We start from the raw sequence: 13,577 nt of genomic DNA, 5'->3' as shown, positions 1-13,577 counted from the left end.
GCAGCATTCTTTTTTTTCTTTTTTAATTATTGTATTGAGTGGCCATGTCTACATCCTCCAGTTTGAGCAGTGGTCCCGCCAAATTTCTCCCATTGATTAATCCCACTCAAAAATCGGGGTGACCTCTAGCGGCGTCCCAGCCAAAGGAGGAGGCCACTGTGTGGTCGGACCCTATGAGAAACTGATATTAAACCTCCATCTTGAAACCCTTTTAGCATTCTGTGGAGGTCCTGCTGCGACGAGGATACATGGTACCTTCCCATAATGCTCGCCTTGTCTTCTAGTTGACACAGAAGCACCTGCAGACTTTAAACAATTCACAAGGCCTTCAGAATGGAGGGTGCAGGCTTGAAAGAGACAAATTAAATTACACAAGTGAAAGTAATGAGCACCACTCCAAGGCAAGAGCACAGCAGATGCTCTAACTCCACCCCAAGTCGCTTTGTCTGACCTTGCAACAATTACTGTGCTCAACTTTTTGTTGCCTAGAAGCATGCAGACGCCTCCCACCTCTTCCTTTCCACCCACTCTAGTATCTTTCTGGCACCGTTGCCAGCAAAGATCCTTGCTGCACCCTGCGGAAGAAAGGGAGGCTTTGTTGCTTCTGCACAAGTGCAAAGAGATCATTAGACCTTCCCGAGAAGCATGGGAGAGGATTTGCAAAGTTAACTAGGAGTGTTAAACGATGGACAGTATTGGACTGGCCTGTTGGACAGTCTGGCACTGCCAGCTTGAAAGGGACCATGTATGAGCTGTTTTTTTCTGACCCCAAGGGGCGTTGACAGGCTTTCGGCTGTTTTTTGGGTCCCAGACTACCTAACTGGCCAATCCAACACTGTGGAAGGAGGCTTTTCTGGGGCTCTGTACTGGTTTTCTATGTTGCCGGTGACACTGTTCCTTTCGAATTGCAACGTCTCTGCCATCCACTTAAAACTTCTAGTCTTGTGAGCATACTACATGTTTTCTTTCACGTTCAGATTTGTTGGCTGCAGAACTGACCATGTGCCCTATCTCTGATGGTTTTGCTGTCTTTTGTCCCCAGCTTTCTCTCTAACACCATATTACCTTTCTTGCTCACTGCCAGTTGTCAATCCGAGATCAGCAGCCTCTCTCATTTAGTGACTTTTTCTCATCCTGCCTTTGTGTTAAGCTGTTTCCCTTTAATTTGTCTCTAATCTTGCTATTTTAATTGTTTCTTCAATTATTCCCTTCAATTAGTTCTTTTCTGCTTCTAACCGGGTGAGAGTGGCTTAAGGCGATGCACACTGCATTTTCAGATTTCACAGAGAAACATTCCCACATGTAACTCTTCGCCACCTCCCACAGATTTGCAGCCTAATGCGAGGTGGGATAGCAGAGCGTGGAGGAATCCGGGTGGGTCATCGCATCATTGAGATAAATGACCAGAGCGTGGTGGCCACACCCCATGAGAAGATCATCCAGACTCTTATGAATGCTGTGGGAGAGGTGAGCACCATTGGGTCTGGGGAAGGTCATTGTGGTGGAGGGGGCCTAGATGAGGGTTCAGGCACAGACACGAATGGCTGAATGAAAGTGAAGGGGGGGCCTAGATGAGGGTCTGTGGAGTGGGTGAATGGCCTACTTCAGGAAGTGTTTAGGAGTGGGCTTTGCAAGGGGGTGAAGGAGGGTCTGAGTAGGGCTATCTAGGCAAGCAAGAGGACAGGTGAGTAAGAGGCTGATAAGGCCAAAATGTATTGGAAGCTAAGCAGACTAGTAAAGCATTTGAAGAAGAGATAAGTGCATACCTGTGGGAGCAGATGAAAGCAGAGTATACTTGCTATTAATTAAAGAAAGCATGACCGAAATGTGTGAATAAGTACTACTTTAGGGTTGAGCTCAGCGAGGCTTTAGTGGAAGGACGAGCTGTAGTTGGTGAAGGGCTGGCTATCAATGCAAGCCAAGGAGGAAGGAATGGATGGGTATTGGAGGGTAGAATCAGATCACCCGAACTAGGCGAGAGTGTCTATGCTGGAGCTGTTTGGACCTAGAATGTATAAGTGTAGACAAGGTGTGGGACATGTTAATGAGAAGAGAAGGCCATTGTGGAGTTGAGGAAGGGTAGAGTATTACAGGACTGATGTGAGTAATTGGGTCTCAGAGTCTTAGTTTTACAACTCTACCTGGATCTGTCCCTGACTGGAGTCTTATGTCTTGCCTCCTGTAGGTTCATATAAAAACTATGCCAGCCTCTACGTACAGACTGCTGACCGGGCAGGAGCAACCAATATATCTATGAGAAATGAATAACCAGGCAGAGCACGGCCGGAGAACAGTAAATCCACCTACTAGTGTCATGAAATAACCAACCATCAGAAGGCTGTGTTAGGAATTTTCCCCCTTGTTCCTTGCGAGTGATAATCTACTGCCAACTGGACGAGATGCTCTAAAATACAAGCTGACTCCTGGAAAAACAGCATGTGTTCAGTATGGCTGCGGTTTCTCTGTGCATGCGGATACGTGCCTTTGGGACAAACCGTGTACTTTTACGGAGTTACAACAGTGCCTTCAGGTATTGCTGCAGAAGATGTGTTGCCACAATCCTTGCAACGGTTCTTGGTTCTGTGGGCTCACCTGGCCCCATGAATAGCATTGACAAACTTGTGTGCTGTGGACCATGTGACCAGTGATGTGCTCTCAGACTTATCTGCCTTACGTGGGTGCTATCCCAAACCTTGTGACTGATGAGGATGCTCAAATGTGGTGACCTTGGTTGGGTGCTATTAGACCATGGGACTAAGGAGGAGACTCAAACATGCGGACCTTGGCTGGGAGCTTAAGAGGCCATGTGAAATGTGTGGCACTCATACACCCTGTGCCCGTAAGAGAGCGCAACTACAGACCATGTGAATAGCGTGGGTGGTCTCACAGACCCACTGCCGTTGCAGACAGTGACTCTTCTTCCTACTGATGTCAGGTCTTTGAAATGGAACATCATTCTGTGTGTCTCACTCTTGTATTACTAATTGAGCAATGAACACACCCTCCTTGCTAGTCCCAGGAGCAAACTGCGGGGACATTAACTGTCCCATTTGCACAATCATTGGCTGTTTAATAATAAAAAACAAAACTAATATTGCATAAATTGACTGACTGTTTGTTTGCCTCAGCCGCGCAATGTGGTCTTGTTCTGAATATAAATCAGGGACATATCGTGTACTGGAAATCCAGGGGCTGAGTGTAGGTAGAAAGCAAATCTAGTGCAGGGAATGGCTGTTGCTGAGTGATCAGTCACCTTATATCGCAGAACTTGGCTTTGTTCATCATCTTGGCTTATAATAACCCACCATCAGTGGGAATGATTAACTTTTGTAACCTGTTATAATACTGGATCCCACGACTAATCTAATTCTTCTGTGGAAGACTTGAAAAATGCAGTCCTCGCCCTCTTGCCTCCCAGCACAAGATGATATCTGAGGGGCCACAAGATTCTCACACTCCTATATATTCGTTTAATGATTTGTTAAGATTCAGTATATGGGATTCCAGAGGTGTATACCAAAATGTCCACCTGTAGAATACACTCAGCCGCCACCTTCCGTAGCAGCAGACCTGTCTGTGGTTCCTGCAGAATCGAATGAATACGAAACTAAGATTCCTCAGCTAACTGTTGCAAAACAGAGGGAAGGACACTCTAAGGATACATGGGGACTCCAAGGGATGCCCTACCCCCTCCCGAAGCATGTGCTTAAGGCCTTCTTTACTGCTAGGACCACAAAACTGCTCATCCATCTAGTCTGTTTGGAATAAATTGACCCCCTTGCACAATGAATACTTACTGCAGTCTACGATCAGAAGTATTGTTGATGATGTCAAAAGTCCAATTATAAATTAGACCCTTTCCCCTAAAAATTAGTGTTAATGGGCCCCGCCAGCAATCACTGGCTCAAATAAAGCACTGGGTACTAGTAAAAATAGAGAGGGGGGGGGATTCAAGAGAACAGAATTCCCAGCATGATTTCAGACTAATCAAAGTCACTTTCAGAATGGATACAAATTACCTGTACATTTTTGGACTGGATGGGAGAGGCAGAACTTGGCTCAAGGTTTGTGTCCAAGATTAAATGAAGCATACAAAAAAAATGTAAAAACTCATATTTAATTTAACACAAACATGAAAATATTTTATTATCATTTATTACAAATAAACATCAGAACACGTATTGGTGGTGTGTATATACACAGAATTAAACTTTGCTCTCCAGCTTGAAGACACTGCAGCTCAAGTTGGTGGTTTAAGACATGGAGCTGATTTAGTCTTAAAAAAAAAAAATATCCCAGGCACACCCTTGAAAGAAGGCACAGAGGCAATTCCACGTATTTACAACCGTTCAAAGGTCCTGTTCTCGCGTGTCCCAACTTGCTCGTAAGAAATCCTTCTGCTGATGTAACACCAATGTGCAGCTCCAGAACTGATCTTCCACCAGAGGTGCTTCAAATTTGATTTTTGGTTCTCGTATAATAAAAAAAGGCATTTAAAAAAATCCTTGCTTAAAAAAAGTTCTCCTGAAGTGGTTAAATCCTTTTAGACTCGTCGGCATGTGCAATATATTCCTCTAAGCCTTGTACCGCTTGCTTTTTCTCCTTACGACAACCGGTTGTGAGATACATTGTCAAATTTCCCTGCTGTGGTATGAGGAGCTTGTCATGGTTGTCCATCCAAGAGGCCCAAGTGGTACTGTTTACTTCTATCCTGTCCCTCCATGACTCAGAGAGGCCGGTTCAGGGCAGCGAGGCGCGGGCTGGCCCACCACCAAACCTCAAGGCACTGTGGAGTGATATGGTTTCTTGCCATAGTATTCATCAGTCTGGTCCCGTGTTAGGCAGTCAGTTCTACCAAGCACAATGGTGAATAGAGTCCCCCTGCAGTGGCTAGGGTTAAAGGTCAGTAGCAGGCCCTCCCCAGCTATACTCTTCCTCCTCATCCTCTTCTCCCGAGCTGTAGCTCCTGGCTCGGTTGAACTTCTTCTTCAAGGCATCATGTTCATATTCTCTAGCGGGGGGCAGATAAGAGCGTGTTAGTCAATAAATTACTTAGAACCCTGTTTCAATCTAACTCACTTGTCTACTTGTACCATTGGTTTATCAGTTCCTTGTGTCATAGATCACATGATTTGCTCAGGTCTGCCATCTTGTGGCCAACTCAGGTAAAGCATACAAATCTAGTATGTCGTATCTGAGAAAAACACCCAGATTGACAATCCAGTTCACCTAACCTGTCTCCTCAAAATGTATTAGATCCTTGGCACTCTCCATTTTTTCAGTCCATCTTAGGAAATATATTTTAATTCGAAATCACACGTAACAGGTTGTTTTTGTTGAAGACAACATAGATGCTTCTTTTTCTCCCATTTTTTTACCCTAACCCGCTGCACTTTTCTCTAGGCTTTTTTTGTTTCCCCCCCCCATTCTCTCACTCGTTTAACCTTGCACTGTTATTTTACTTGGTAATTTATTTATTTTTTAAAGAAAAAAGAATTGGCTTAGAATTTTTTTCCCCTTGCCTAGCCCCTTTTTCTTACCCGCTTTCCTTTTGCCGCTCTCCACCTTCTGGGGCAACTCTTCTATTAAGGCATATAACATTGGGGAAAAAGAAGAAGAAAAAAAAAAAAAAAAGACTACTGCACCTCTATAGCAATTCTTTTTTTTCTTACTTACTTTTGTAATCTACGTAGTTTTGGAATTCCCCTCTTTTTAAGGAATTATTTGATGTTTTGGGGTGTATTTCCCCCCCAAAATATTATGTTCTTCCAGATCTAAGATTTAATACTAGATTGATTTTTTTTTTATTCTCAATTTTATTCAAACTCACAAATGATTTCCCCCCAAATTTCTTTCAACAACTTAGAATCTCAAATTCGTTTTTTCACTTAAATCACATTCCATGCTATGCAATGTCCAAGCTTTCATATCTACTTCGTAAACCGAGAATTCCATTTTTATGCAAGAAATCTGGAAAGACTGATAAATATGTATGTTTCGTAGTTAATAATTAAACTTCATAGTCCGTTGCTTGGTAAAATCAGAAAGTCTCGCTATGCAACCTCCGATTTCATCTTGTAGCTGAATACGTGGTTGAGGTAACGGAGCTTCGAAGTGTTCACTTGTTAACATCGCCGTTGATACTTTAAGTCACATGTAGGCAGCTGCCTCACTGTACACCCACAAATAACCACGTGAGGGAGCTTGATTGCAGCAAATGGCCTATAGACAGCCTTGCTGCTAGAGGGGCTTTGAAACCGCAAAACAAGGCTGAACTTTTCAGGATCCTGCTTTTTGGCATCACACAAAATGAAAAATCTTTTACATGTTATTGATGTTTTTTATTTTATAACTACTCCTAGCTGAAAATATATATGATTAAGGCATTACTGCTAAACTTATAATTACAATTGGTCTATAACTGCAGATCAAGGTTTTATTTTGTTCCCTTGTGTTTGGTAACCTATGTTTTACACAATGTGCGTTAGCAAGCCCAAGTTGCCTCCATTTCATTTGTGAGTACAACGCAAAATTCCCAAGATAGCAGCTGGCCAATTATGCATTTGACACAGGCTTTTATTCTATTTTTAGACCGGTTATTTATTTTAAGGTGTTTTGGGCAATATCCTAGCGTCCTTAAAGCACACAAGATTCTCATACTAAATTGCTTAAATGGGGACGGGAATACAGAAATTTAAAAGTTGATCTTCTATAAGCCCAAGAAAAACAACATTTTACAAGTTCTACTGATTACACTTGCACAATAGCAGAACCTATAGGTTTATCACAAAGGGTCCAGCTGGGATTATAGGTTTAAAAAAATAATGCTTTAATGGCATGTTTTGAGCTATGGATGTTTAGAGAGAGCCATAATTAATGAGTAAAAGTTGATTATTATTTCACGCCTGAACCAAAAACAAACAAGACCCTTTGGGTCCAGTGTAAGTGAACTACCAACACTGGAGTGGTTTTGGAGCAATGCTCAAGCGGGGCAAGTCGGCCACCATGTGGCGCCTGCAATCTTGTTCCCAGGCTCTTCACAACGCCATGTCTGCTGCTCTCAAATAGAACTGCCCTAACCCCAGAAGCTTCTGTGCGAAGGACTCATTTAAAGGACTAAAGCTCGTGCTTGGCTATCTAAAAATGTCAAAAACAGGAGCATTTGTAGAGAAGTAATGTTCAGTCCAGAGGTGGCTGGATTTGGTACATACATCCACAGTGGACTAAAGAAGTGATGACAGAGATGGTGCCTCTATAAGGTAGTAAACTTATGATCCCACCAGAAGGTGGTGCACAATTACAAGTAAATTGCCTTTGTTTATGGACACTGAGCGAACCAGCAACAAATTTAATTTGTTTTGGAGCGCAATGTTTCTGGTGAAGAATTACGCAATATAAAGACAATACATCACATGTAGATATCTTAGTTAAGAATATTTCATATTGCACATATATGAAATTTGAGGCACAGTAAGACATAGGGATTTGTCTAGAACCAAACAATCAATACTTGTCCAAGTACCAAAGTTCGGATTAGAATCCTGGTCTCTGGGCTTCAACGGCAGCCACATTGTCTCTGGGCCACAAATCTCCTTGCGCCTCTTTTTCTTAGCTGACATTTATCATTTACTCAGATTTTTTCTGCATTTTGGGCGTGGTGCACTCACTTTGGGACGAAAACAAAGCAGGGAAACCCCTCTTGTGATTCTCTTACCTGCTGAGATGGTGCTTCCACTGCCCCTGCGGCTGACTAGCTCCCTCTTCGTCTTCCTGCCGAGAGACAGAACGGTTAATGTGGTTTTAGCAATGCCACAGCCATGTTTCACAACCATAAACTGTTACACAAAGCTATGACTATATTCAACCTCAAAGAGTCATCAATGGAAACCATGAAAATTGAAGGAATGGGCGAGGTAAGTTTTACTCCATCTCTTGCATCCGTTCCCATAACAACTGCTGACCAATAGTATCAGGCCTTTTCTGGGGGTCTGGGTGACGTCGGTGGTTACAAGGAAGTATCCGGTGGAGCAGTGCCCAACAACTAGGTTACCTACAACAGGTAAACATTTCACCCATCCTCTAACATGGAACATAGTACGGAGCCTGCATAGTAAAACTATCAGCTCACCCGCTGCAGGGCGCTGCACCCCAAGACACGATAGGAGCACCTCTGCGGTTAAAAACACACAACACTTCCCACATAGGATCCAAACATATACAGCGCTCTGCCAACAGCGCATCTCTTAACGAAGTTGTGTGCGACTTTTATGAACATGCACTGCGATGCCCCACAAAAGGCTAAATAGCATTGTACAAATGGTATAATACTATCACTGCTGCACAAAGCCACACAACTATTGCACTCCAATTAGTGACTAAGTTGCCCCCTGTGGGAACTTGACTTTCTCAGGGTAGGGAGGCCAAAGGCAAGGTGTTCACCAGGAGGATGAATGGATTAGAAAGTTAGGTACACACTGAAACCTTACATACCACAACAACATCAATGTTCTGTCCTTGCTTTACCTATTAAGAACAAACTTGGCAGAGTCTGTAGGTCTCACAATTTTAAGATTGTCTATATTATATATAAATAAACAATTAACATGCCAGTGCAATTCAATAACTTAGCTTGGTCCTACAGCATTTGTAAGAAGATCACTCAATTCTGCTTTTTAATTTGGCATAGACAGTGCATTTCTCTATTTTCCTTGAGATTTCACATTTGGAAACAAAGCTTTGGAAGTGGTGTGTGTACTGTTTCAGCAGAACAACATGAGCAAGACAGGAGTTCTAAAGAGCTCTGAAGGGCTCATTGGGTGCTTCTCATGGGAAGGAGCATCTGTGCCATGTAACACCCAGTGAGGTACCTACCTATGCAGAAACAACACTGATGGGAGTATTTTATGAGGGAGAGGATACAGAAGCACCTTCCTGGACTGCCTGGTGTTAGCGCACAGGCAATGGTGTTAAGGCAGCTCGCATAGCCCTGAGAATCCCTCTTCTTGAGAGGGATTCTGTATTCAGTACCTGTCTTCCTTTTTGATGGTATTACTGGTTTAGCGGTTATGTGTCCAGTATCAATATGGATTTCCTTCTGTTTGGGATCCAACTTTTCTTTCATTTTTTCCAAAATCGGTCCTTGTGGCTTTAAGGGAGCGTCTTTGTTTTGGTGCCGGGCAGGATTTGTCTTTTTTCTCTTTCGATCCGAGATGTTTTGGAACCAAAAGCGTTTCGTCTTGGTTTGGGCCCGAGCCGGAAGGCTTGACTTGCTGTTTTGGTGCCAAGCCAGAAGGCCGGCGTTGGAATCAGTCTTCATGCCTACCATGGCCTGATGGCAGTGGTGGCCCAATAGCCTTTTGTTTAGTGGACACTGGTTTGGTGGGTAATGGGGTTTTGGTACTCACAGCACCCTGACCAGCTGGAACGTCATCTGACTAAAGTTCGATCTCCAACTCGGAATCGGAGTCCTGAAGGGAGGAGGCCTTTGCTTCTTCTGCTGCTGACACATCCATCTCTTCTTGCTCAATATCTTCTCCGAAGATATCAGGGGTGTCCTCGTACTCTGCCACTGCATGTGTCTTCGTCCAGCCTTACAGTCCCGCAGAATCTTTTTGGATCGGAACGACCGACACACACGTCGCCGTCTTCCTCTCTATGTTCCAGGGAGAGACAGAGGTTACAGACCTTATGCTGGTCAGTGCGCAGATATTTGGAATGGCATCGAGGACAGAATTGAAATGGCGTCCGTTCCATCGGCGGAAGGCTGGACGCTGGGTTTCCAATTAGAAGTTGATCAAGGAAGCGATCCAGGCCCGAAGGCTGCAAGTTTTTTCCGATTAAATAGTTAGATTTTTCATAAATTTTTAACACGAATAGGTGGAAGGCGTGATCAAAACAATACCGAAGAGGGTAGATTGAATTGCATACTGAAGTGATCCCGATTGACTGTTTTGAATCAGAGCGCTGCAATACAAGTCAGAACCCTATGGCGCAAAGAAAACAATATAACAATGGAGTCAATGCTCATTTGCATTATGACAGAAAGGAGGAGTCACCTTACCTCGTGACTGGAAAAGTCTTCTTCAAAGAAAAACAACTTGCAAACATCCAGACCCAACACTAGATGGCAGGAGTATGCAAAGCATGTGCATCTACAGCACACATACCTCGAACATATAGTTTCAAAAGTAATTGTAGCCTACAAGCATACTGTCTGGTGCTTGATCGTAAGGTATTTCATAATCAATAGGGGAAAGGATCACTTGTCCTCCGTAAACCAAGGTCTGCAGGTAGGTAAGTGGGTGTCTCTCAATAAAAGACCCTCATACACGCGTTTTTTTGGGTTCTCGTAGCGGTATATGATGTGTCCCCGCTCATTTAAACACGTGAGTGCGTAATCCTTGGGTCAGTTCTTTTGTGTGCTCCCTCCGCCAGGAGGCTTTACCTTTGGTTAAGGCAGTAGTGATCGTGGAAAAGTGAGTGAAAAGTTTCTTTGAAGACTCTCATGTTCACAACAGAAACAACCCCTTTCTTGAACAGATTGTCTTTTGGAAAAGATACATCGAAGATATCCTGCTGATTTGGAAAGGAGACCATGAAACCCTGAAGAACTTTCCCTGTTGGCTAAACAGCCAAGATGATTGTTTAAAATTCACATACGTGGCCAATGAGAAAACCTTAGATTTCCTAGATATAACCATCTTTGCAGAAGACAACACATTACAAACCCGGATTTTCTTTAAGCCTACAGCCAAAAACAGCTTAATATCATTCAAAAGCTTCCATCCTCGGCCACTACTGGAAAAACTCCCTTTACAGCCAGTTCCTCCGCCTGAGAAGGAACTGTAGCCTAATAGGTGATTACAAGAACCAAGCCGATGATCTATGCGAAAAGCTCACGGCCCGTGAGTACCTCAGAAAGGTGATCTACTCTTGTAAAAAACGAGCTCGCAACCAACCAAGAGAGGCTTTACTAGAAACACACCCGAAGACACAAGATGATAGAACAACATGTGTTACTACTTACAGCCCAGTCACAAATCAGGTGAAAAAGATAATTAACAAAAATTGGAAGATTATAACATCAAACAAACTGAACTGGCCCAAACCACGTTTTGCAAACAAGAGGAGTCAAAATCTCAAGGACCTATTGGTACACACCAGACCACCGCCCAAGAAAAAGAAAGAACAACCAGGACTATGGAACACCACACCAATCACAGGACATTACCCTTGTGGCACTTGCACAGCCTGTGATACCACAAAACCTACAAAAGAATTGCAGCTACTCCCCAATTTCATTTGGAAATTAAAACGCCACACTAACTGCAATACAAGTCATGTTATCTACATGGTCACATGTCCGTGTCAGATGAGATACATCGGCATGACTTGCCGGAAAGCAAAACAACGACTATGTGAGCACAGCAGCAATGTAAATTGCAAAAGAACCACCACCAAAATGTCCGCCCACTATAAAGAATTAGGTCACACTGTCAATGACCTACAGTGGGTCATCCTCGAAACCTTGGACACAATAGACAGGAATGCAACCAAAATCCTGTTTGAAAAAGAGCAACGTTGGGTCCACAGATTAAAGACAGATATCAGTGGTTTCAACGACTCTATACCATGGTTATCCCTGAACAAATGAAGAAATGATTCAAACCCATGTACATTATACTTGATGACTTTGCCATCCCGAAACAAAAGCCGAAATACGAAATAGTGAATTAAACATACACTGAGTGCCACATTTATAAGAATACCAACAAAGTGCCCTATAGAAATTATCATTCTGAAATACCATTCATAAAACATTCTGATTATTATATTATCCGAACACAGTAACTCTACTCTTTCCATCAAACAGACTTACACCGAATCAAACCATTTTTCAATTCACTCAGCCTCTCGAAATAACTATTACACTCTTTTTTACAACGTGACATTTATTGCGAAAATAATTAAAAAACGATCACAACGAACAAAATGTGTCTATCTCCATGAATTCGGTTTCCTTAAAAAACAAACCGGATTCACACTCTCAATGAATTCCGGGTGAAGAGTGGCAGAGACAGCACATGCTGCGAGAACGGAGGTGAAGGTCTGAGGTAACAACCCGACATTTGAGGATCCAAATCGCAAGTAGCATTACCATTTTTTAACGATACTAACGATTGACCTCTCTACCTTCCAACAGTACAACCTCCCTCTGTATGCCCTCCTGCCTGAAGAAGCAAATTCTGCAATACGTAGAGGTAGGCTCTAAGACCCACCATCACGTGTCCCAACGCTCCATAACTGCGCCACCGTCTAAACAAAACAAAACAGAGCCCAATTCCTTTATCAAAATTATATGCACAAGCCATATACGAACCAGATCATAGTCACATGACCCAATCGTCATCGCGGTCATTTTATATTTTCGCGTAAATTATTAAAGAGACTGCTGAATTATAATAGGGTCAACAGAATAGTCACTTAAACAAAAGAGCACATGACCTTCACCTTATCGTGATTAAGCATGTCATCACCCTATTTATCAGCATATTCATGGACAGCTTGACACGGATAAATATTACAGCTATGGGCACCGCACTACAGTATAGCAAAATCACTCTTCTTCACTATGGCATGAGAATGAGCAAGTTGACGCCTGAAATGACCGTGATTCTGCACAAAGTATTGCCATTTTGTAGTTTCTTGAACAAATCAGTTTCAAAGGACTGTACAATTGTACATAACTGTGTGTCTCCCCCTACCCCATTCCCCCCTTTTTTTGTTGTTGTGTGTACGTATTTTTCTTTCCTTACAGGTACAATGCAACCTTCTACTACCCGAAGAATCAGGTCATAAATTTACCTATTCTTTCACTTTTATTCACTGCACCTTTTACTGGTCCTGAAGAAAGCCTACTGACCATTTGGCAACCAAGGCTGAAACATGTCGACCTTTTTATTACACTAATGAAGTGCGCTAGAATTCATAACCGATTCTATAGCTGCACGAATCAATCTTATAATTGTCCGATTCCAGACTCATTAAAGTAAATTCTCTGGTTGTTCTGGGCAATTTTAACATATCACCACTTTTCACTCACTTTTCCACGATCACTACTGCCTTAACCAAAGGTAAAGCCTCCTGGCAGAGGGTGCACACAAAAGAACTGACCCAAGGATTACGCACTCACGTGTTTAAATGAGCGGGGACACATCATATACCGCTACGAGAACCCAAAAAAACACGTGTATGAGGGTCTTTTATTGAGAGACACCCACTTACCTACCTGCAGACCTTGGTTTACGCAGGACAAGTGATCCTTTCCCCTATTGATTATGATTAACTAAATGGAGACTGAAAGGATCAACCTCTTTCTCCCCCTTCCAATTGATTATACGCTTGATCGTAAGGCCCATGAGGCCAGAGATATATTTTGTACCGTTAACGTTGATATGCAAAAACTATAAAATGTGTAATAATAAAAAAAAACAATACCCTCCCAGAACCCTATAACATACATGCCTACAGACCCAATTCAGGCGGATGATTACTCATTTCTAAAGCCAAAAATGGCT

The 13,577-nt window shown here is 42.8% G+C and overlaps 2 protein-coding genes across 6 annotated transcripts in view; one reads left to right on the top strand and one right to left on the bottom strand.

Moving 5' to 3' along the window:
• Nucleotides 1-3,103, top strand: part of APBA3 (amyloid beta precursor protein binding family A member 3) — a 44,782-nt gene extending 41,679 nt beyond the window's left edge. For both annotated transcript variants that reach the window (XM_078669065.1, XM_078669066.1), the window contains exons 10-11: nt 1,327-1,467; nt 2,186-3,103. In XM_078669065.1, the coding sequence (XP_078525191.1) occupies nt 1,327-1,467; nt 2,186-2,257 (213 nt within the window). In that variant the 3' untranslated portion in view covers nt 2,258-3,103. The remainder of the gene's footprint in view (nt 1-1,326; nt 1,468-2,185) is intronic.
• Nucleotides 3,104-4,115: 1,012 nt separating this feature from the next.
• TJP3 (tight junction protein 3) overlaps nt 4,116-13,577 on the bottom strand; it is a 148,596-nt gene continuing 139,134 nt past the window's right edge. For all 4 annotated transcript variants that reach the window (XM_078669062.1, XM_078669063.1, XM_078669064.1 and 1 more), the window contains exons 20-21: nt 7,715-7,770; nt 4,116-5,011 (exon numbers count right to left, since the gene is read on the bottom strand). In XM_078669062.1, the coding sequence (XP_078525188.1) occupies nt 4,897-5,011; nt 7,715-7,770 (171 nt within the window). In that variant the 3' untranslated portion in view covers nt 4,116-4,896. The remainder of the gene's footprint in view (nt 5,012-7,714; nt 7,771-13,577) is intronic.

Source organism: Lissotriton helveticus, chromosome 12 (assembly GCF_964261635.1).
Source record: "Lissotriton helveticus chromosome 12, aLisHel1.1, whole genome shotgun sequence".
NCBI classification, from domain to species: domain Eukaryota; kingdom Metazoa; phylum Chordata; class Amphibia; order Caudata; family Salamandridae; genus Lissotriton; species Lissotriton helveticus.
The sequence above is the reverse complement of the archived record's forward strand: the minus strand, read 5'-3'. Positions and strand labels throughout refer to the sequence as shown.